The sequence below is a fragment of the Rhipicephalus microplus genome, chromosome 2 (genome assembly GCF_043290135.1).
Source record: "Rhipicephalus microplus isolate Deutch F79 chromosome 2, USDA_Rmic, whole genome shotgun sequence".
In the NCBI taxonomy this organism is placed as follows: domain Eukaryota; kingdom Metazoa; phylum Arthropoda; class Arachnida; order Ixodida; family Ixodidae; genus Rhipicephalus; species Rhipicephalus microplus.
Window position 1 is genome coordinate 276162916 of NC_134701.1, and position 20707 is coordinate 276183622.

Below are 20707 nucleotides of genomic sequence, written 5' to 3' on the forward strand. Positions count from 1 at the left end.
TGGTATGAAGAAAACTGCTTTCATAGCTAAGTTATGGCCTTAGCAACTTCCTATTGCCGTTTTTTTTCTTCTTATGGTGAACACGGGAATGCCTTCACAGTGAAATGGCATCACTATGTCACTGTTCCCATGCCCAGGCGTGCCTCATGGCCACACGGGTCACGTGCGGTTCCTGACAGCTGTGGAGACGACGGAGCCTGCGGGTAGCCGGCACCACCACCACCGGTCGTTGCGGTGCTCGCGTGACAGTGGCGCCACGTCAGCGTCGGGGGCTGCCTCGATGGCTGGCCGAAGGGCATCGCTCACGCCCGCCGCAGGCTGCCGCCTGCTGGTCATCAGCGGTGGCGATGGCTACGAGGACTTCCGCAGCGCTGGACTAAGTGAGGCCGCCGGCCGAGACGACAGCACCAACCACCTCTTGCTGTGGCAAGTGTGATGATGACGAGGTCTCGCGGATCGCGCCTATGGGAACTCAACATGGCACAGGGCCGCGGGAAATGGTCACTAGGAGCACCACAGCTGACTCATTTATTTATATGGAGGTTGTGTGGTTTTAAGTAGCAAATTTTACATTCTCTAGCTTTATAGAGATTATCATTGGTTGTTTGAAATAGGAGCTCACTACGTAGACGTGTACAAAAAAGACATGCACAAGCGCCTCATGTATTACCAACTCGCCCAATCAACCGTATTGACAAATTATCATTGGAATTGATAAACTAAAATCTGAATAATCACTCCTATGTGCCTCAGTACCTGTCCTTGAGGGACAAAATGTGGTGTTGGGCTATAATGTGGTTTTGAAAGTGCTGAGACACATAATGGTGATTAGCAAGAGCAGTACTGCACAGTTTCTCGTTTTCAGTCACAATATCAAAATAAAATTGTTTTCGGTGATTCATGACTAAAATACAACTGGGATGAAAGGATTGAGAACACAGTATATTACAGCCCGTGCTTTCCAATCTGGACACCGCTGGTCCATTTTTCGATCTTGTTGCTTGATTTTTGCCTTTCTATTCAAGTTATATCCTTATCTTATGGCTCATAACTAAAGTTATGGTTGAGCCATAACCTTAGTTATGGCTCAACTTTATGATGAAAATGTGATTTTTAGGAATCGGAATTTCTTGTAACTCATCATTGCCAATAGATAGTTGGACAAGGAAGTGGGATACTAGTTGTGCACTTTGGTTGAATGCAGACAAAGCTTATGTTATCTTTCTCTGCAGCCTATAGATGTCATTGGTTTGAAGTTTTTTCACAGCTATAAACTGCACTAAACGTTTTCAGGCCAATGAAGGAGTGCAAGCTATGCACGAGATTAGTTTGTAGCCCTATCTTCACTGTGATTCGGGGTAGTGTGAAGGCAAATATGGAGATGAAATGGTCATTGTTAAACAGTGAGTAAAAGTAAATTTAGTGTATATGCAGGCATAGCATGTCATTCTTGTGCACATATTGAACAGAGAGCAGCTGTGAACGCAGTGTTGAATGTCATGTACAAAACAAAATCTCCGCAGCTTTGCTCTGGGATGATAGTGGTGTTTGGAGGTTTCTTTTAAGATATGAATATTTTTGTATTTAATTATTTATGCAACCTTTCTCTCCTCTCTTGACAGTTTCAAATTGCGTATGTAGTTTCATGCCATAGCAGGTTATACAAGATAGTCTGAAACCGAATTCGGGCTGGTCGAAGCTGTAACTCAGTTGTACTTCTAGATCTGGATCACTCTGTATAAGTGTGACTTTAACACATGCTATATGACAGTTACCTGCTTGAGTGTTAAGGCAGCGCAGAGAGCTGCACGAAAAAGGCGAAAAGAAAGGAAGAACATGTGAATATTTGTTCCAATGTTTATGAGTACATAGTCCTCATAACATCATTATAATTTGCTACTCACATGAACATCAGCACCACGTTAATGTTGATACTGTCCAACACTGAGTGCAAATTTTTTGCTGCGGCATCAGGCATAGTGAATTGGCTGTGGTGCTTCGAGAGCCTCATCCCGTGACCCTGACATGGCCTAGTACATGCTGCCACCACAAAGAGCAGGGAGCATTAGGCCTTGTGAAGAGACCGGGAGCGCGCGCGGTACCTCCTCCACTGCAGTGGTATACTGGCGCTGGTGAAGCTCGGTGACAGTGCGACTGTGCCCTGTGATGGCGAAGTCTCTTACAGCTAAAACTCTGTGGTGGCTGCCCCAGAGACCTCTTCGAAAACCTCCCACACCTGACTCTGTCCCTTTCCTGATGACTTAATGTTTATCCCTCTTTTTTTGTGTGTGTGTGTCTTCTCTGGGCTCCAATTCAGCTCGGAGAGACGTGGTGTGTGGCTGGTGCTGTGCACCTTGAGACTCAGCATACTGCCGCAAGTGCCAAAGACATTGAAATGTGGTTGTGTGTGACCGAGGCTGTGTGTGATGGCTGGCGCGGTGTGTTCGACCGTGCAGGCCAAGTGCAACGTGCATGTCTCGTTTTAGAGCGATATCGGTCTTTCGCTGAAAAGCGGTAGTCGAGGCAGCGTTCTCAGAAATTGACGCGTAGCTCTGTTAGGGGTGCCGTCACTGATATTTTAGAGAGAAAAAAAACGGGCTATTCTTGGGCATCTGCGATTAGGTGGAGGTGCCCGCTACCTTTTTTTGCACGCACCAGCTGCTTTTAGATTGTGCTCGTTTTGTTCCGACTGTCCTGCTCCATCTCAATTTTCATGGACATCATGTCTGTGCATGGTGAACAAGTTGTATCGTGTTTCCTCTGTAATTGTAAATGGGATGGAGTTTGCTCTGTGAAGTTATCTTTCAGCTATGGCTGAGTTAGATTATAGCATCCTTCATTAGACCGCTGGGAAGACCACGTTTCTGGCCACCTTCAATTTCCGCAGATGTCCCCTGAAGAACGGACAACGATACTGTGTAGCATAGCCCTCACTTTTTTCTATGTGTAGCATTGTTGGGATTAATTATACAATGGCGCTTCATCCAGTTCTTTACGTGTCAGCACAGTGCACTTTGTGTGGCTTTGTTTCGTGTCTTAGGCCCGGTGATGCTTGTAATAACGTAGGCAAGAAAGCCGTGCAGTACTTTCAGTGTGAGCTTACGTAATTTGGCTGCTGCGAGAATATTTCTTCTTCAGTGAAACTTTGATATCTCTCCAGGCAGCTGGGGTACTCGCAAACAACAAGGCTGTAGCACACATGTGCCTGAATGTTCCATTAGTAGGGGAAATGACGGAGATTACGAAATTGTAATATTAAGTCTCGTTAAGAGTCATATATGCATATGTACACATATAAATTAGATAAACCTTAGGCCTTCTGTCTTAATAAGTGTGTAAGCTTGTGTCTAATCTTTTACTCACGGCTGTCTTCCGACTTGCCCGAGGCTTAGCTAGGGCATGTAAACAGTTGTGCTCGGATCCATAACTATAGGGGCTTGAAGCTCTTTAGCCTTTTGCTAGATGACAGCTGATGGCTGAAATGCATTTACATTGTTGAGCCTGGTGGTTTGAAACATTTGTATACACATAAATTATTTGTCACAAACTGGGGCATTTTTACAATGTACTGATAAAGTAAAAAAATAAGTGGGCGGGCTGCTTAAAGTTCTGACCTATGGGTGGTGCCTTCGTCTCAGTTCTGTTTGAACACTCATGCTAATAACTAGCGGCTGATGTCTCTAGCGAGGGGTTCCTAAACTTGTGTTGTTTGCTCTTTGGTTGTAACAAGGATTGTTTGATAACATTTCTGTAGCATCAAAAATAGTTTTTGTGACAAAATGTAAGGCACCAACCACGTCATATAGTGCCCAAGGAATGCATTTCTGAAAATTGTATTGCGTGACATCTGTACTTGCAGAAAAAAGATGAAGGCTCGGTGAAAATAACTAACCGGCCTAAGGAACTACCTATGTTGGTCAGACCAGGCTTGTGGTGATGGTTGGCATGATAGATTCACACTGTTTTAATGATGTCATCGCAGTGAAAAAATTAGCAGACTAGGGATCACGAGGTTTTCCTGAGGCATTCGGTTGAAATATTTTTTCCATTACTGAAAAGGCTTCTGCCACTTAGCCCTGTTCAAAAATATTAGCCCAGTCTCAACAGTTAGCAGCTGGGGTCTCATTGGCTTCCAGAGTTATTGAGTTATTGTGCAAAAATACTCATCTCTACTTAAACTTTCATATAGCACTAGAAGATATCCTGTCATTGTGTGTGTCATGGATGTGGTGTGCAAAAACACGTCCTCTGCAATCAGTTGTTTTCAGATAAGCGATCCAGGTCAGCCTTAGGTGGGTGGGTGGGAGGGGTGAGGGTAGCCAGTTGATTCAACGACAACGAAAGCACAAATGCAGGGTGGCCTACACTGTCCCACAAAGCACTTTCCAGGCAGCACTTGCAAAGTTGATCATTTCATCACGACACTACAGTGACAAAAATGTCATCTCACTCATTACGCACGCATTTATATAACATACTATGTTCGGTTGCACACCTTCCCAGCCACATATGTGAGAGATGTTTGTTTACTATCGGTCTGCTGGCAGGCAGGTGCTGGCCTGCGTGTATACAGTTTTATTCTTTATCCTTGTTGCTGTTTGTTCTGTGAGGACTTGTTGTCATATGATTGCTGGTTGCTTGAACTACCTTGTAAAAATATGTGTAACTATGGAACATGTACTCTTGTTTTGCACTGACAGTGAGACACCATTGCGGCACCACTGCATGTCGTGCTATAAAAGCGCCGTATTTTTCCGTTTGTATCTTCACTGCTTTACTCATCTCTGTGTAAACATTGCACTAAACAGAAGTGAATGAAAACAAGTGACAAAACCAGTATTCACGTGCACTGTGCTTCATTGCTGATGTTTTGCTATTACACGTGCGGTATACAAGTCTCAGCGCTTGCTTCGTAACCAGTTGGAATGCTTTAGCATCTCTTGCAGTATACAGTTGGTATGTCATGCAACATCCTAGCTTAGAAAAATGTTTTCTTGAGCTAGTTGGTTCATGACTTCTGAAGAGAAAATATGTAGTGCGTAGCACCACAAGGACCAACAACGAACATGGGACGGGTGTCAGTCCTGTATTCCTTGTCGGCCCTTGTGTTGCTTCGCGTTGCAGATTTTTTTTTTTAGAACGTCTCAGCCTCTGTTTAACCTCATGAGAGCCTGTAGCTGAGTGGGAAACTGATTCTTTGAGGTTCTTTAATCGTTCCCCATTTCATTCTATCACAAAGGCGTATGCTAATATACAGAAAAAAGTACAAATTGTGTGCCTTCCACAAGTACTGTCAGCATATCAGGTAAACAAATAGAAGACAAGAAACTGCTTGAACTCTTTAATTCTGCCAATTGTTTTTCTAGCACAACAGGAATCGATTGGCTCTATTCAGTCCTGTGGAGCTATTGATCAGCCCCACCAAAATAGAAAAACTTGTGACACATGTGATATCGACTTCATCGAAGAACACAAGCACTTGCCACGTCAATATGCTGACCCATGCACAAACGTGCAAAAACAATTGACATAAAAAACGTACGCACCATTTTATTGAATGCTTTCTTATTCACATATTCTATTTTGCAGCAGAACATTGAAATACTACAAAGTAATTTGTGGAGTTTTATGGTAAGTCTTTGAGTTTGGAAGAATAAGTTTAATTTTCACTTGACTTACCCAACCAAAAGGTTCTTTCATCTGTGGACTAGAACATCATGTATGTAATTTTTTAAATCAATTTTTTATTGTTTCGGGGCATGTGGCTTTCAGTTGAAACCAAACCAGGTGGAACGGCCTGAAAGCACCAATAGGTGCATATATACAGTCGTGGCTTTCCTGACCACAAGTTAAACGGGCATCTAAAATTCCCCGCTTGGTTCCACATGCCAGTTCTAGTATCTACCATTTGGTTTTTTCATACCTAATACAAATTGAATGCACACTGACGTCAGATAACAAATAGTTGGAAGAACAAAACTGTCTCTTGTGTTCCGGTGAAAAAATATGATTGGACATGAGACAGAAATAGGATGAATGGAACAAGTAAATGCATTCACTTTGTAAATGAAAAAGAAGATGAAGAAGGAAAGCTGATTGATGCAAGTTTTCGACGAGTTGGTAATTCATCATCAAGAAAACTTTGACAGCACAGTGAAAAAACATGAACGCTTGTCTATGTCAGCTCTCTTTTCATCCATTCATATTTCTTTCACGTGCTGTTGAAATTTCCTTGATAAAAAGAAAGGCTATAAAATGGGCTTTAACTTTGGAAGCCTTGTCATTTATTATTGGAAATGATGGTCTGTTCACTGCTTTCTGCACTAGGCTTTTGGTTTAACATTATGAATTGTAGAATGCTGTGGTTTAGTCTTGCATAGATTATCTCACAGCTTCTACCTTTGCCATCCCAAATAACCATGGATATCTTGTAGGAATACCACGGGACGTACATTTCTAATATTCCGGACATCTGTCAGATGCCCACGGATGTACAATGTATGTACGATGGACGTACATCAGATGTCCAAAGGTAACAAATTTGTGCGTTCGCTCGAAATTCCTCTAGGACTGCCAACATGGACATTAACATTTTATATATATATATATATATATATATATATATATATATATATATATATATATATATATATATATATATATATATATATATATATATATATATATTGTGGTGAAGCCTTCGAACAGTGGGTCGTCCTCTCCAGCGCCTTCTAGTGGGTTGCCCTTTTTAGCAAGAGGAAGAGCAGCTCGTGCAGAGAGTCATTACCCGCATTGACTGTCCCTGTCAAGCATCGTCGACAAGTGTCCGCCAATAAACGTCTCAACAATTTGGTGGAGAGTGCTGTGCCCTTCTAACACCTTCGGTTAGCATTCGATGCCCCTGGAGCTTCGATCCCGCACCGTGCCTTCTACCATGCACCAAGATGCCGCACAGCAAACGCTTCCTCTTGCGCCGACGCCATGTTCCGGTGTCCCCCGCATCCGCGACCCTCCTGTCTTCACCGGCGCGGATGGCACCGACGTCGAGGACTAAATTTAGTATCACGTGACGGGGATAGATGAGGAAGGTAAACTACCCATCCAAACATTATAATCATGACACGGAAGTCATGTCTGGCATCATTTTCCTCCACCTCGTAACGTTGTGCTGATATTACAGTGACATATCAACCTGTCTTATTCGTGCTTCGCATATCATCGATTCCCACTGTACATGGGATCGGCCATTTTTTTATATTTACTATTAATATTATTATTATTATTATTATATTATTTAAATATTGGATGTTGTTGTCCGTAAACTTTCATTTAGTTTGCAAATTGTGTCGTAAAACAGCACAAGGTATTACAATTTCACCGAGGAAAAGAATGCAACTGGCTTCGTCTTATAGTAACGTCGCGATGAGCTGGCGCAGAACAAGAGCGAAACTTCCAAGATTGTTCTAAAAACGTTGTCCGCTAGGGTTCGTTATTACCCGAAGTACTCCCCTTGCAGCAGATCAATTTTTGTTTTGTGATAGAGATTATATCGGTAATCTCGGCGGGTTTTCGCCGTCGCCGTCATGTCCCTTTTAAAGCCTGAATTGATAAGATCCCCCAGCGCATCTACGTCTACCTGCGGGTGATAGCATGGGATCGGAGTGCCGAACGCGGCTGAAGCCGAGGTCAAACGAGCCGGCCCATGTCCGTCGCTTCGAGGCACATGCGATAAGATCCTCTGCCTGATAAACCGGCCGTCGGGCCGTTGAATTCTCCAGCACAGAGGAAACGCCCCGCCCGTCTTTATTTAACAAGCGTGAGAAGATACGAGGGGCGGGGGGGAGGGTATTAGAGCACGAGCAGCTCGCCAGTCATAAGCGGATGGCAAGTATACTAGGTACTGCGCTCTGACCGCGATGAGTGTGCGAAGAGTCTCCAAGTGAATAATATTTTGAATGATTTGAGTCCGTGTGAGTGTGGTTCAGCTTAAATTGAGGACGACGCAGCGAGCAATGGGAAGAAAAATGGTAGGTGTAACCTTAAGAGACAAGAAGAGAGCAGAGTGGATTAGGGGACAAACGGGGGTTAAGGATATCATAGTTGAAATAAAGAAGAGGAAATGGACATGGGCCGGGTATGTAGCGCGTAGACAGGATAACCGCTGGTCATTAAGGGTAACTAACTGGATTCCCAGAGAAGGGAAGTGGGTTAGGGGGAGACAGAAGGTTAGGAGGGCAGACAAGATTAAGAAGTTTGTGGGTATAAATTGGCAGCAGCAAGCACAGGACCGGGTTAACTGGCGGAACATGGGAGAGGCCTTTGTCCTGCAGTGGACGTAGTAAGGCTGATGATGATGATGATGAGTGTGGTTGAGGAAAATTTCAGTGTGTTAGTCCGAGTGAGTCCGGTGTCCGAAAATATTTGTGAGGCTGTGTCGGAGTGAGCCATAAGCGCGAAATATATTTTTTGAGCGAGTCTGAGCGAGGTCCACTTTTTATTGCCGACCCATGTTACCGAGCCTCGACTTGCGGTTTGCTCTTCATCTGCTTAGCTTACACAACACTGTAAATTCCCCGAAAGAAGTCATTTCCCAATTTGGTGCCCAGAATAGAACGAATAGTTGGTAAAATGCAAAAAAAAAAAAGGAAAGGTGATCTAACTAATGACTAAACGGCTATCCATGTTTCACCGCAAGGGTGAAGCAATGAATGCGATAGCAACAAATGGTAATCTTATACTAAACGAGTCTGGTAGCTCACTCATTTGGATCCAATCTAGCGCAACTCTACAAAATGCTGGTGTCAGATATTACGGCTACTCCAGAAGAACGCGCTGTCGAGTCTTTGGTCACTCGGAATAGAATATTCAACTTCTACGCGACCAACGTCTATCATACTTCGCTAAATAAAGTCACGCATACCAAGCAATCTCATGAACGCCACTTCTAGAGTTTGAAATTTCGTGCCACTGCTCTTTTAACCTCCTATGTTCTGGTAATTAACATATTACCGCGAAAGCTAAACTACAGTCGTTGAAGAAGGCTGCAGTGAGAAAAAAGAAGGCGTAAAATGTAAGGTAGACCTCCTTACTGCCCCGACAGGTTCCTTATTGGTTGCTGGTCTTCTGTGGCACCAACGCAGGGATGAAAAAGAAAAATGTAGCTCCATATATACTTTTAATTCAAAATGAAAATTAGGGGACCTTGAAGCTTCGCCTTTAGGAGTTGAACGTGATAGCGATGTCCTGCTCCTATAGTGCCTACTTCAAAAACCTAGTGCATGAAACCTTTTCGAATTCGCTACGCACCCACTACATGGCCTTAGGGGAATGGGTGCAGTGGCGTGTGTGCATTTTGTAGTTGGTGACCGGCTTTAAACCACGATGTCATTATGATAATCACATGTGCTGATGCCCGCTGGAAAATGGACGTTTGTACTACGCATTAACGCTGCAATATTTCATGTTGTACTGTGAAGAGCGTATACAGGACGCGTGTGTTTGTAATGCATGAAAGTTAGTTTCACTGCATTTTCAAGCAAATGAAGTTATTTTCACTGTATTCACAAGCAGGCGCGTCGCTGTGTGGTAGAACATTCTCTTTCACGCGAACGACTCTAGATCGGTTCCTGCTCGGACCCAAAGGACCCGAGTTCGATTCCCACTTTGCTCCAAGATTTCTGTATCATATTTACATCTTTAAAAAGGTGCTTGATTGGGCTGGTTGGTGCTGCATGGTAGACGAAGGAAGTGCTTTAACAGCGCAAACGACAGGAGAGGATAGAAGAGACGAGAACAAAGCGCTGAACAACAACTTTCTTCGTCTACCACATTTACATCGTTCTCCATTTTTCGATCATGCATAGGCTGAGGATTATTTGCTGACAACCAACGGCACCGATGCCGGAACTTCCGTGAAACGAGCTCTTTGACGATATCGCGTCAATATATAAGCATCATTAATAACTTTATTAAGCAAACCAGTCTGTGCCTGCTTTTCAGACTTTGGCTCAGAAAGAAAACCCGCGGGCTGCAGGCGCCATATTGCGGACGCTCGTTTTCGTCCTACGTGGCTCCTTCTTACAGCCGTGATGTCTGCGCTCTTTACTGAAAATTGTCCTTCCCTGGTCTTTTACGATGACGCCCAATCACGCATGTAAGAGGTTTTTCGCTTGTTTGTTTCTCTAAAGCAGCGCCGTTCCCAGGAGCCGCGGTGGGACGTGCATATGCGGTGTTATAATACGAGAGTCACGCTTTCTACAAAGCCGAAACTTCGGTGAGACTCAGATGAAAGGGGGACCTCGTGATTAACGTCCTTTAACAACCTTCCCGCGCCGAGAAGACTTCCGGCGTACGTTTGCTTTCTGTATAGGGCCACCTGTTGGGGAAGATAACGCACGCGAGTGTTGTACCAGGATACACCTGAGTCATACCTGTCTGGGCGCACGACGTTCGCCTAGAAGTGACAGTGATTTATGCAACCTGCCATCTTCTGCCGTCCCCCCTCTTCTCCAAACCTCTACTTTCCTCAGTTTTCATTTGCGAATGCGAAGTGTGCTTAGGAAATGTGCGTGGAGCACTTGGGGCTCAGCGAATGCGCGCGCAGGTCGCCGAAACTTCGCTGAGGATGGGACCCACGGCTCGCAGTAAGGTGGTGAAGGTGATCAGCTATGCGACGTAGACTCGTAGGTATGTTTTCATTGACAACTGTCGTCTTCACTATAACTGATTGAGGAAATTGTCTGGCTTTTTAAACTTACCGGTGAAGTAGGCTTTGAGGTCGCACGCAGAGGAATCGACGAGCAGCGTTTACGCTTTGCGAGTTTTCTGAACAAAATTTGTTGCATGTTTAACCTGCCAGTTTAGAGCTCGAGTCGGGTTGTTTGATATTATGCCAATATCAAACGGGGACGTTCGATTGCTATCAGGGCTGGTACGGATCGGATCTTGTGATCGTGATCAACAGTGACCACTGCTACATGGTCGATCCAAATCCGGATCGAGTTCGGCGCAGACCTGAGCCAAATCGCAGCGTTGGAGGCAAATCGCGTGCGATGCGCAGATCGCGATCGTCCAGGTCCCGATCGGCCCTGATCACGATAAAAAGTACCTGTGTAATACCGTTATTGCTTCCATAGATTAGGGAATCACGTACTGAGCTCAAAGTTTGAACTTTACTCAAATACGATGCAGATTACCGAATGAACGAGGTTGATGCGTAACTGCGAGTTTTGCCTTTTGTGGCGTTCGTTGCGTGCAACCATGTAGTTTTGAAGTGAACCGTCTTTCGTGGTGGTCTTCTTTTGCTTCTTGTGATATCAAAATTTCCTTCAATTTTATAGTTTTTATTGACTTAATAGTTTAGACGGTGTACAAAGATGGCCGTGGACCTTTTACATGGACTTTGGAAGTTCTGAAGCGGCGAGAATACTCCGTGGACCATTAACAAATGTGCTGGATTCGAAATATTCAGATGATTGAGGTAAGACAAATTTTGAAATGTTGAACATACTGATGGAGATGCAGTCCTGAAGGTGAGTCGGCTATACGAGGGATCACTGGTTACGGTTTTTGGCTGCTCATCCGAAGGTTGTCGGTTTGATCGCAGCTGCATTTAGACGGAGCCGGAATCCTAGAGGCCCATGTACTGTGCCATGCAAGTGCACGTTGAAAAACACCAGGTGGTCGAAATTTCCGGAGGCTTCAATTTCGGCGTGCCTGATAATGCTAAGCGGGTTTTGGCACGTCCATAGCTGGGCTTTAATTTTTTTTTACATCTAACTTTTTTTTTCTTCTTCTTGTACCTGTTTTGCAATGTATGGCGCGCACTTCCGAATAGAAACCAGCAATGAGTTTGGGAGGACTAATGGTAAAGCCACGTAGTTATAGCAAATCTCCCGAGTAGACTTTCTATAATCAAATCGGCCAAAAACCGTGTGTTTGGCGCGCTTTGGCCCGAGTTGCCCTTGCGCCAATAAAATCTACCACCACCACCACCACCATCATCATCATCAAATCTCCTAATGTATTTTGCACGTTTGTGTTCCTAAAGAATGCTAGGGGTGTATTCAGCATATAATACTAAAACTCGGAGGAAACTGAGGAACTGGTAAGGTAGCTAGGGCAAGACGCGTACGGCAAGTTATCTTTCCACCCACTTTTCTTTCTTCACATTTACATTACATTTCGGTCTAATAACCTCTCCTATACTTTTCTTGGCATTATTGTCTGGTAGATTCCATTAACATTGTGTCAAAACACGGAAAAAACGAACCCTAAAGTATACACTTCTAATATATTATTATTATTTATTATTACGTAAATAATATTATTTACAGTGAAGTGCGACCTATCTCACTTTAACCAAGATAAAATTAAAGAAAAAGATGTACAGTGAGGCGTGATCAATTGTGTTTTGTTGACCACCGCCTTGCTCAAACTGATGATTTTTTTTTCTTAGCAGTGGCGTTACGGTCAGCAATTATTCATTAAAATTGGTGCTGATATGTTCTTTAGAAGAACTTGCTCTTGGGTGAGTTGGTGCCTTAGTTTGCTTAACATTTTGGTGCCTGTCTGTCTCCTTCCCCTCTTCTTTTTCATGTTCCTAGTATTGCGCCAGTTACGAATTGCGTTCAGCGAGATGTTCCTTGTTTGTTCTATCTTGTCTTGTGTATTTCTAGCGTTGTTTGTGAAAAATGAAAGACTACAGCTTAACCAACCTACACTATAAACAATGTCCAAGAGATGAGACAGCTTGTAATACCAGGATATGTGGAAATGCTAAGCAAAAATAAGAAGACCATGTTCGTAATGTGTAGCCCGCCTTTTGCGACGAAAAGATAGGATCGGCAACACAAGCAAAGTTTTGGCTCGGAATGCACATAAACACGATTTAGAATATTTCCTATGAAGGACCCCTGTGTGCAAGTTCTCGCGCTTTAACTGAACATCCCTGCATGCGTGCAAATCACGTAAACAGATGTCTTGCTTTGAACAGTATCTAAACGTTGGTGATGACCCGACGCGCTATACCTGTAATCACGCTCTTCTTTTTTTACAGGGAAATGATAAAAAGCACAACACTCGTGCGTACGAAGTCTAGCCGTTTATTAACAACGCCCATACGAAGAAGGCTGCGAGCGGTCACCAACGCCGCCGTCTATCGCTTGTTTGGTGTGTACACCACTCGGCTGTACCTGCAGTGGCACGCGTTCTTCCCACAATACGACTCTGTTCGTGCATTCCCAGTTTGCCTTGCCAAACACTGTTGCCTGCACAAGCCTTCGTCGCAGAGCTGTAAAAAAAAAAAACAAACAAACGAAAGAAACATGAGTGCAAGAACGAGGTTGCAAGGATGGTTGTAAGCCGAGCTTGATTACGCTCGGAAAAACTTTGGTTCGTGTGTTCGCTGGATAGCATCGCCTATAGAATCCACAGACAACACCATTGCCTACTCTGTTGAAGTGTTGTCGTGAAACAAGGAAACATCTCCATTGACAACTACGGAGTGAGGGAATTACTAATGCAGTAACAGTTAATCCACTGTTATCGACATACAGTTGTTTGTGTTGGCCACCATTCTACTGCCAGATGTGACGAAAATACTCTCCGTGCGCACATCCTGTGTTATCTGTATCGACCTGAACGCGTTAGACGTACACTGTCGTCTTTTATGAAAGGGAACACGCGAACGCGTGGCCTGCGCTCTGCGGCGGCTGCCTACACCACCATCAACCGACAAGTGAAGAAAGCACGCTCGCTTCTGGCGTCATCTACGGCCAAGCAAGATAACGAGTCATGGCCGGTAGACAAGCGCTGCTAGATTACGTTCACTCACCGCTCACGTGGCGAGCGATATCGGGTGATTACTGCAGCTTGCGCCGTGGTCGCGCACAATGTTCGATATGTTGGCAGTGGACTACGCACTACAGGCTGGAGCCGAGATGTAGTGCAATCTAGCAGCGCTTGTCTACTGACCATAACTCGTTATTTTTCTTTTCGGCAAGAGATGACGCTGAAAGCAAACGTATTTTCTTTTGCTGTCGGTTGATAGTGCTGTAGGCAGCCGCCGCAGAGCGCAGGCCACGCGTTCCTTTTCATAAAGGACGACAGTGTACAATGTAAGACAGCTGCACGAACGACATCTTGCTCGCTTCTCACACATTTTCCCGTAACCGGTGTACTACGACGAAGAGCGCATATACACTACTCTTTCGTTATTTCGTCGATTCAACCAGCGCGAGTGGCTGCGTCAAGACAGCGTTGAAGCCAATGGTAAGTTCACGGCATATTGAGATAGCGCCTCTTCCTGTCACACGACGTGTGATTAAGGAAAAAAAAAAGACTAAATATGGAAGGTCATGAAAGTAAGTGAAGCCTAAAGTGGGCATAACTGGCGTAGCGCTTCAACATTTCATTGCGTTAGAGCAGGAATAATAAGCTGTGTCTCCTGTATTACCCCGACGACTTGGCGTGTTATCAGTACCCCATCGCAACATAAAGATGAAACACTGAATGGAGGCAGCTCCGAATGATGCAACGGTTTTCGCAGTGTTTGCTGTTGATGCCAGGTATTTGAACACTTAATTGACACAATACTTTTCGCGTTAATGTGTGGTTACAACAAAACTGAAAAAAAAAGAACGATGACGTATTCTGTGAATCGGAAAACCAAATCGAAGGGACAAGCATTACAATATGCCGTTCAAGCAAAGAACGACACAGTGGTGGTATTCGGCGAAACTTTTAGACGGACGTAGGTTCACGCGTCGTCGCGGCAAGTTTCGCAATTAAATCTAGGTAAAGTTCTAATGATTTAACGTAGCTGCAGGCCGTTACGTTACAAGGGCGACATACAGGACGCATTTGTGACGGGAGCACCGTAGGCGGGCGCCTGTTCGCAGAAAATGGTCATACGCTCCACGTGTTCCACCTTTTCAGGTTGTTGAGCTTTGCATAACAAAAGCTGTTCCTTAGAATACAGAGACAAAAACAAACAGTGTGCCGTGGCATTGTATGTTCTTGCACAGTTCGTCATCACACAAAGAACGCATGCACAGCGCTTGCTTTGCTTCGTACGGTGTTGCTAAGTCGCTTTCTTGCGGCTGAGTAATCACGCAACATGCCAGCGTTGTGGCAACAAGTTTCGACAGGATGAAGGTAAGAAAGAAAAGGAAAGTGACAAAAAAATGTGATGTGGTTACCAAGGCCGAGCTATAGGATCGCTACACGATAAAGTGGTTTCCATTATCGATATTGCGGTGCATGAGAACACTTTTTTTTCTAGCTATATAGTTCTAGGCCTGTGTGTTCCTCCGAGGTAGCTTGAAGTGGATACGAAGTCACGTTGCTGAGCTGCGAGTATAGTCAATATCAATCCGTAGTTTACACTGTTTCCTGCCTCATTGTTAGTTTGCAGTTTTGACTCACAAAAACCCCTGAATTCAATTAGAGTTAATATAAAGAGGAGGTATGTCAGGTATTGTTAGTCGGACAAAATAGCAGTTAATGTTGCGGGACATAGTTTTTCGCACATTTTGCGATGACGAATAAGAAGTTTAGTATTTGTAATTCGATTTCTACGTTAGCTTAACATTCAGACAACATTGATGTGAACCAAGTGGGACAGCAGATGATAAATATTCAGTATTCTGCGCAGTGCACTTTGTCTTGTGATTAGGCACTGTCCACTGATTAGAGGTAGTGGCGTTGTCCGCACTGGTACGTCCCAAGTTGGCTAGCATTGGCCGTTAGGGGCGCGGATGTGCGCACGCGTCCCCCGTGTAGCGGGCCAAAATTCACGCGCTCATGTAGCGAGAGAGACGCGCTCGCCGCATTCTACTTTGACCGATTGCCTCTCACTGTATTGTTTTTTTTTTGTATCCACTAGGATTTATGTTCTGGCGCTGCTGTCCTAATGGAAGACTCAATTGCAAAGCGCCTGTAGCAATGAATATGAAATTATCGCCCATCGGGTAACGCATCCGCCCACACTGATTGAGCCCCACATTTTATGTTGCGCATAAGCTGTGCGCATTTTTGATGTTGAATCACGTTGATTCTTCCAAATGGCTCGGTTAGGTGACAAATAGCCTTCGAGGCATCACATCGAACGCAATCGAAACCGTGAGTAGAAATGTGTAACGTCATCCACTCTCTCCAATAAACAATTCTTCCATTTACGTTACGTAGCCTGCACAATAAAGAGGATATAAAAGAAAGTCACCGAAAGCATATTATCTTTTTATCTTCCACTATTTCGGCTAATTCGCAGCAAGTTTCAAAATACGAGCCTTGTATTTCTGCGCACGTTCGTATTTTTTGCTTTGTGATGTTTTCGTTGACAAGAAAAAAGGAGAGGAAAAAAAAAAGGTCACGTCGTTCGCATGAACTGCTTTTACGCTCTGGCGGTGGCAGAAAGCCGTAAATATGGAAATTTCAGAACGCCGCAAAGCGAAAGAAAAGAGAAGCGCTTGATGTGCTCTCAATGAGAACAATTTATAGCTTGCCCGTGAAATCATATACGTAGCTTCTTAATCAACGTACAGCGACATGACCCCTGTAACGATGACAACGCGGCATATTCGCTGCTGCAGTTAACCTGCTTTGGTGCAATAAATGACGCGGCCGCAACGTTATCAGTTTCTACGCCACAATAACAGCTGGCCCTGCCTGCGATATACTGTTCACCTTCTCGTGGCGTCGCGAACCTATCTTCGTAACGCGCTTGTACTAAAACATGGTTTCATTGACGAAAACAGACATCTACAGACAACCGCAATCATATTACGCTTCCATGGTGCACGTAAGCCTTCATGTAGAAAGTTTTTAGCATGCTCGCAACGCGAAGTATGGACGGACGTGTTTTGTCATTTCCGCTCGGGCATTGAGCAAGTGAGACCCAGATTTTGCGGCAACAATTTCGGCCGATCATCGAGACTGGGCGGTTGCTTAATTTGCCGTCTGCTTTAATTTTAATAAAATCTGTGAGATTGGCTCAGTCGTCAAACAGCCTAGATTGACTATTTCTTTCGCTTTTTTATTCGTATAGCAGACGATACATTGACATCAAAATTTTGAATTCTTAGATATACCATAACCACACACACAAAAAAAACTCAGAATAGTTTTTCGTTTATCTACTGCACAACAGTCAGAGTAGACGACGCTGGCCTTGCGACGGTATTTTCAAGTTTTATTTCGAATGTCAACAATATTCCTGAAACTACAAAAAGGTTTCCTGGATGGAAAACCGCATGTGGTCTACTATTCACAATTATACAGACAGACGCACATATATATATGTCGTTCGATCAATCGTGCACAGTGCAACATACGGAATTTTTTCTTCGGATTATCGACAAAGCGGTGGTTGCCGAGAAACGCGTCGGCTCAACGGTTTTTCACCGCAATTCCGCAGAAGTTGGCTTTATTGTTGAGCGAAGGTTAGATGGCTCTGCCGGAACACCGTCGCATGGCGTTGATGATCACCGTCATCCGTACATCTAGAAAAAAACGTTAGGTCAGTAGCAGCCCACAGGAGAGATATGGTTGAAAATGGGAACGTTTGAGTTGCACGCAAAAAGCACAAATTAGCTGGTTGCTAAAAAGGCCTTGTATCAATGGTATCTGCATCAAAAAACAAAGAAAGAAATAAAGAAAGCTTTTATGTCTATCTCAATGTTGGTTTTAGCAAAATTTAAGGCGTTAGCTTAAACATTTATTTCTAGAACACTTAGCGCGTGCGTGTGTGTGTGCGCGTTTGTGCGCGTGTGTGTGACGCATCGCTGTTAAAACGTTGTAGTGACTCACTGAATTTTATTGTGATATCTCTACACTTGCGCACTACATTGCTGTACTGAATATTACTGTGCTCCTTGAGGACTGTACACACGCTTGCGCGTGTACACTTCATGCTGCTTTCATACATTGACAAACAAAGGTAATGGCGTAAGTCCAGCGATGCTGTACAAGGGCTAAGCAAATACTTATTTCTAAATTCATCTCATTCAAGTCCATTCACGACTTAAGGTAGGCGAGGCGCCTACAGAAAAAATTCAGCGGCGGATCAATTCACTTCGGTTCTTTCGGTGGAAATCTGTGCGAATCGTTGGATCCACTCAAGCCTTTGACGCAGACATGGAGGATTGTTCGTGGTCTACGAACATCGCCACATCAACATCGCCCCTTCAAGTGTCTGTCTCTCCACCAAGGCCGCACCGAAATTGAAGCAGCAGAAGATTTCTGCATGAAAGTTGCTGGTCAGGCGTCCGCGTGAACCACGCGTCACCTAGAAAACGCTCCAGTCTCCATGGATTCAAGAATGCACACCTTTTTCTCTCTAGGGGAACTACAAGCGGCCTTGATGGCATGCAAACGATCTTCATCGCCTGGTCCGGATGGGATTACGTACATGGCTCTTTGCAACCTTGGTGAAGCAGCTCGACGGGCCCTTCTATCCGTGTACAACGGCTCGTGGAGCAGCAGATTTGTCCCTCATTCATGGAAATCCATCCGCCTCGTCCCTGTGCTTAAACCAGGTCAATCTCCTTTGGACGTGACCTCTTATCGCCCCATCGCGCTTACCAGCCGTTTCGGGAAAGTGATGGAGAGGATGATTTTGACTCGCCTAGAGTGGTATCTGGAGCACCACGAGGTATACCATCGATGCTATGATGGGCTTTCGGCGTGGGCGGTCCACAATTTATAGCGTTATTGACCTGGTCTAGTCTGTGCAGCATCAAAAAAGACTGAAACGTTTATCTGCGGCGTTGTTCATGGACGTGAAAGGTGCATACGATAATGTATCACATGAATTCGTTCTGGATGTCATAGAAAATGTTGAATTAGGGGGCCGGGATTACCAATGAATCGACAGCTATTTGAAAAGCAGAACTTTCTTTGTACAGATGTAGAATGGCACAACAACGCATCATTGCATCCGTCGTGGTGTTCTTCAAGGTGGTGTCCTTAGCGCCATGCTTTTCAATCAAGTGCTCCTCGGCCTGGTTGACGCACGTCCAGAATCAATCTATCGATATATGCAGATGACATCTGAATCTGGGCGTCAGGCGTAACACGCCTTCATTTGCGTGCCTGGCTTCAGAGAGCGGCTACACTATTGACAAAGTACCTGGAAGAACGGGGACTACAGCTGTCATCAGAGAAGTGCTCACTTATAGCATTTACGCATAAGGCGACGAGTCCATATGTTATTAAAATCAACGGACACACGATCAACTACGGGAAGACCAACCAATTCCTCGGAGTCATAGTTGATCGCGACCTCTCCTAGAGCCCTCACATCGCCCACATGAAAACGAAACTCATCATGATCACCCACATGCTGAGGTTTCTTGGTGGAAAAACTTGGGGTGCATCGGTACGAGCAAAGCTTCAACTCTACACTGTCCTGTTCCTCGGTTATATGCGCTACAGCTTACCCGTGCTTTGCGGGATCCGAAGAACAAACTTGCGCGTCCTCCAGTCAATCCAAGCCCAAGCACTGAGAATATGCCTTGGTCTCCCGAGATGCGTGTCTACAGCAGCGACAGTCATCATTGCGCGTGATTATCCAGTCAACGCATACATCCGCGTAGACGCTTTAAGAATGCACATAACACATCTTGCTCGGCATCCATCACCTCGCCTTACTTCGAACTTCTAGGCCCCACTCAGCGTTCAGCGCAACTGTAGCTCAGCATTGTGCAGTTCTTCCATGGCACTTCACGCATGCAGCACGACCACCGTTACCATTGTGGTGCCTACACCCACTCAAAGCCCTTCTTACAATTCCTGGCATCCAAAATAAGAAAAAAGTCATCGCATCTAGTTCTGAAACAGGCCACAGTACTATTACTGCAAGAGAAGCACAACGGACTCCTTCACCTTTACACGAATGGCTCTGTGTCTTCAGTAAGCTCAGCAAGGGCGGTGGTTATTCCCGCGAGGCACATAAAAATTAAATGCATGACATCGCATTTGACGTCATCGACAGCTGCAGAGCTCGCCGCTATACGTGCAGCTCTGGAGTTTATAGTTGAAGAACCTTCGGGAACTTGGTCTATCTTCTCGGATTCGAAGGCAGATCTTCAATGTCTTATGTCACCCTTTCGCCATAGGCCTAATGAACAGTTGGTAGCTGAAATAAGGCTTTTTTATCACCAGGCCATCGAGAAACAGCACAGAATAGTGTATCAGTGGATACCAGGTCATTGCGGTATATATGGCGATGACCGCGCAGATGAGGCCGCTAGATCTGCACACGACGGTACAAGACTTCGTTCGCTTGCACGTGATCTCACACTGGTACAGTGGAACTCAACGAAATTCACAAACGCGCGCCTGCATAACTTGGATCCCGATCTGCAGCTTCGTCTTCCCTCAGGGATATCTCGAGCTGAGGAGACTCTTTTATGCCACCTGCGGCTTGGAGTAGCCTTCACGAACGCATACTCCCATCTCATTAGAATGGCCAGCTCTCCTACATGCACGTACTGCAGCTGCGAAGAAACCATCACGCACCTTCTATGTGAGTGCACCCATTTGAACGCGCCAAGACAAGAACTGACTGCAGCTCTGGATAGACTGGATGATCGGCCTTTGTCGGAACAAAGGATTCTGGGTCATTGGCCGAGCCCATATTCAGCCCAGAAGGCTTTGAAAGCTCTTCTACGCTTTTTGCGGACAACTGGCCTCAGAGACAGGCTTT

General features: G+C 44.8%; 2 protein-coding genes across 2 annotated transcripts in view; one reads left to right on the forward strand and one right to left on the reverse strand.

The window, feature by feature from the left end:
- LOC119179180 (rho guanine nucleotide exchange factor 17) overlaps nucleotides 1-611 on the forward strand; it is a 164780-nt gene extending 164169 nt beyond the window's left edge. Inside the window, exon 24 of the mRNA XM_037430255.2 lies at nucleotides 138-611. Coding sequence (XP_037286152.2) covers nucleotides 138-436 — 299 coding nt within the window. The 3' untranslated portion in view covers nucleotides 437-611. The remainder of the gene's footprint in view (nucleotides 1-137) is intronic.
- A 16563-nt stretch (nucleotides 612-17174) lies between these two features.
- LOC119162946 (uncharacterized) overlaps nucleotides 17175-20707 on the reverse strand; it is a 40297-nt gene continuing 36764 nt past the window's right edge. The window contains exon 7 of the mRNA XM_075884856.1: nucleotides 17175-17501. Coding sequence (XP_075740971.1) covers nucleotides 17490-17501 — 12 coding nt within the window. The 3' untranslated portion in view covers nucleotides 17175-17489. The remainder of the gene's footprint in view (nucleotides 17502-20707) is intronic.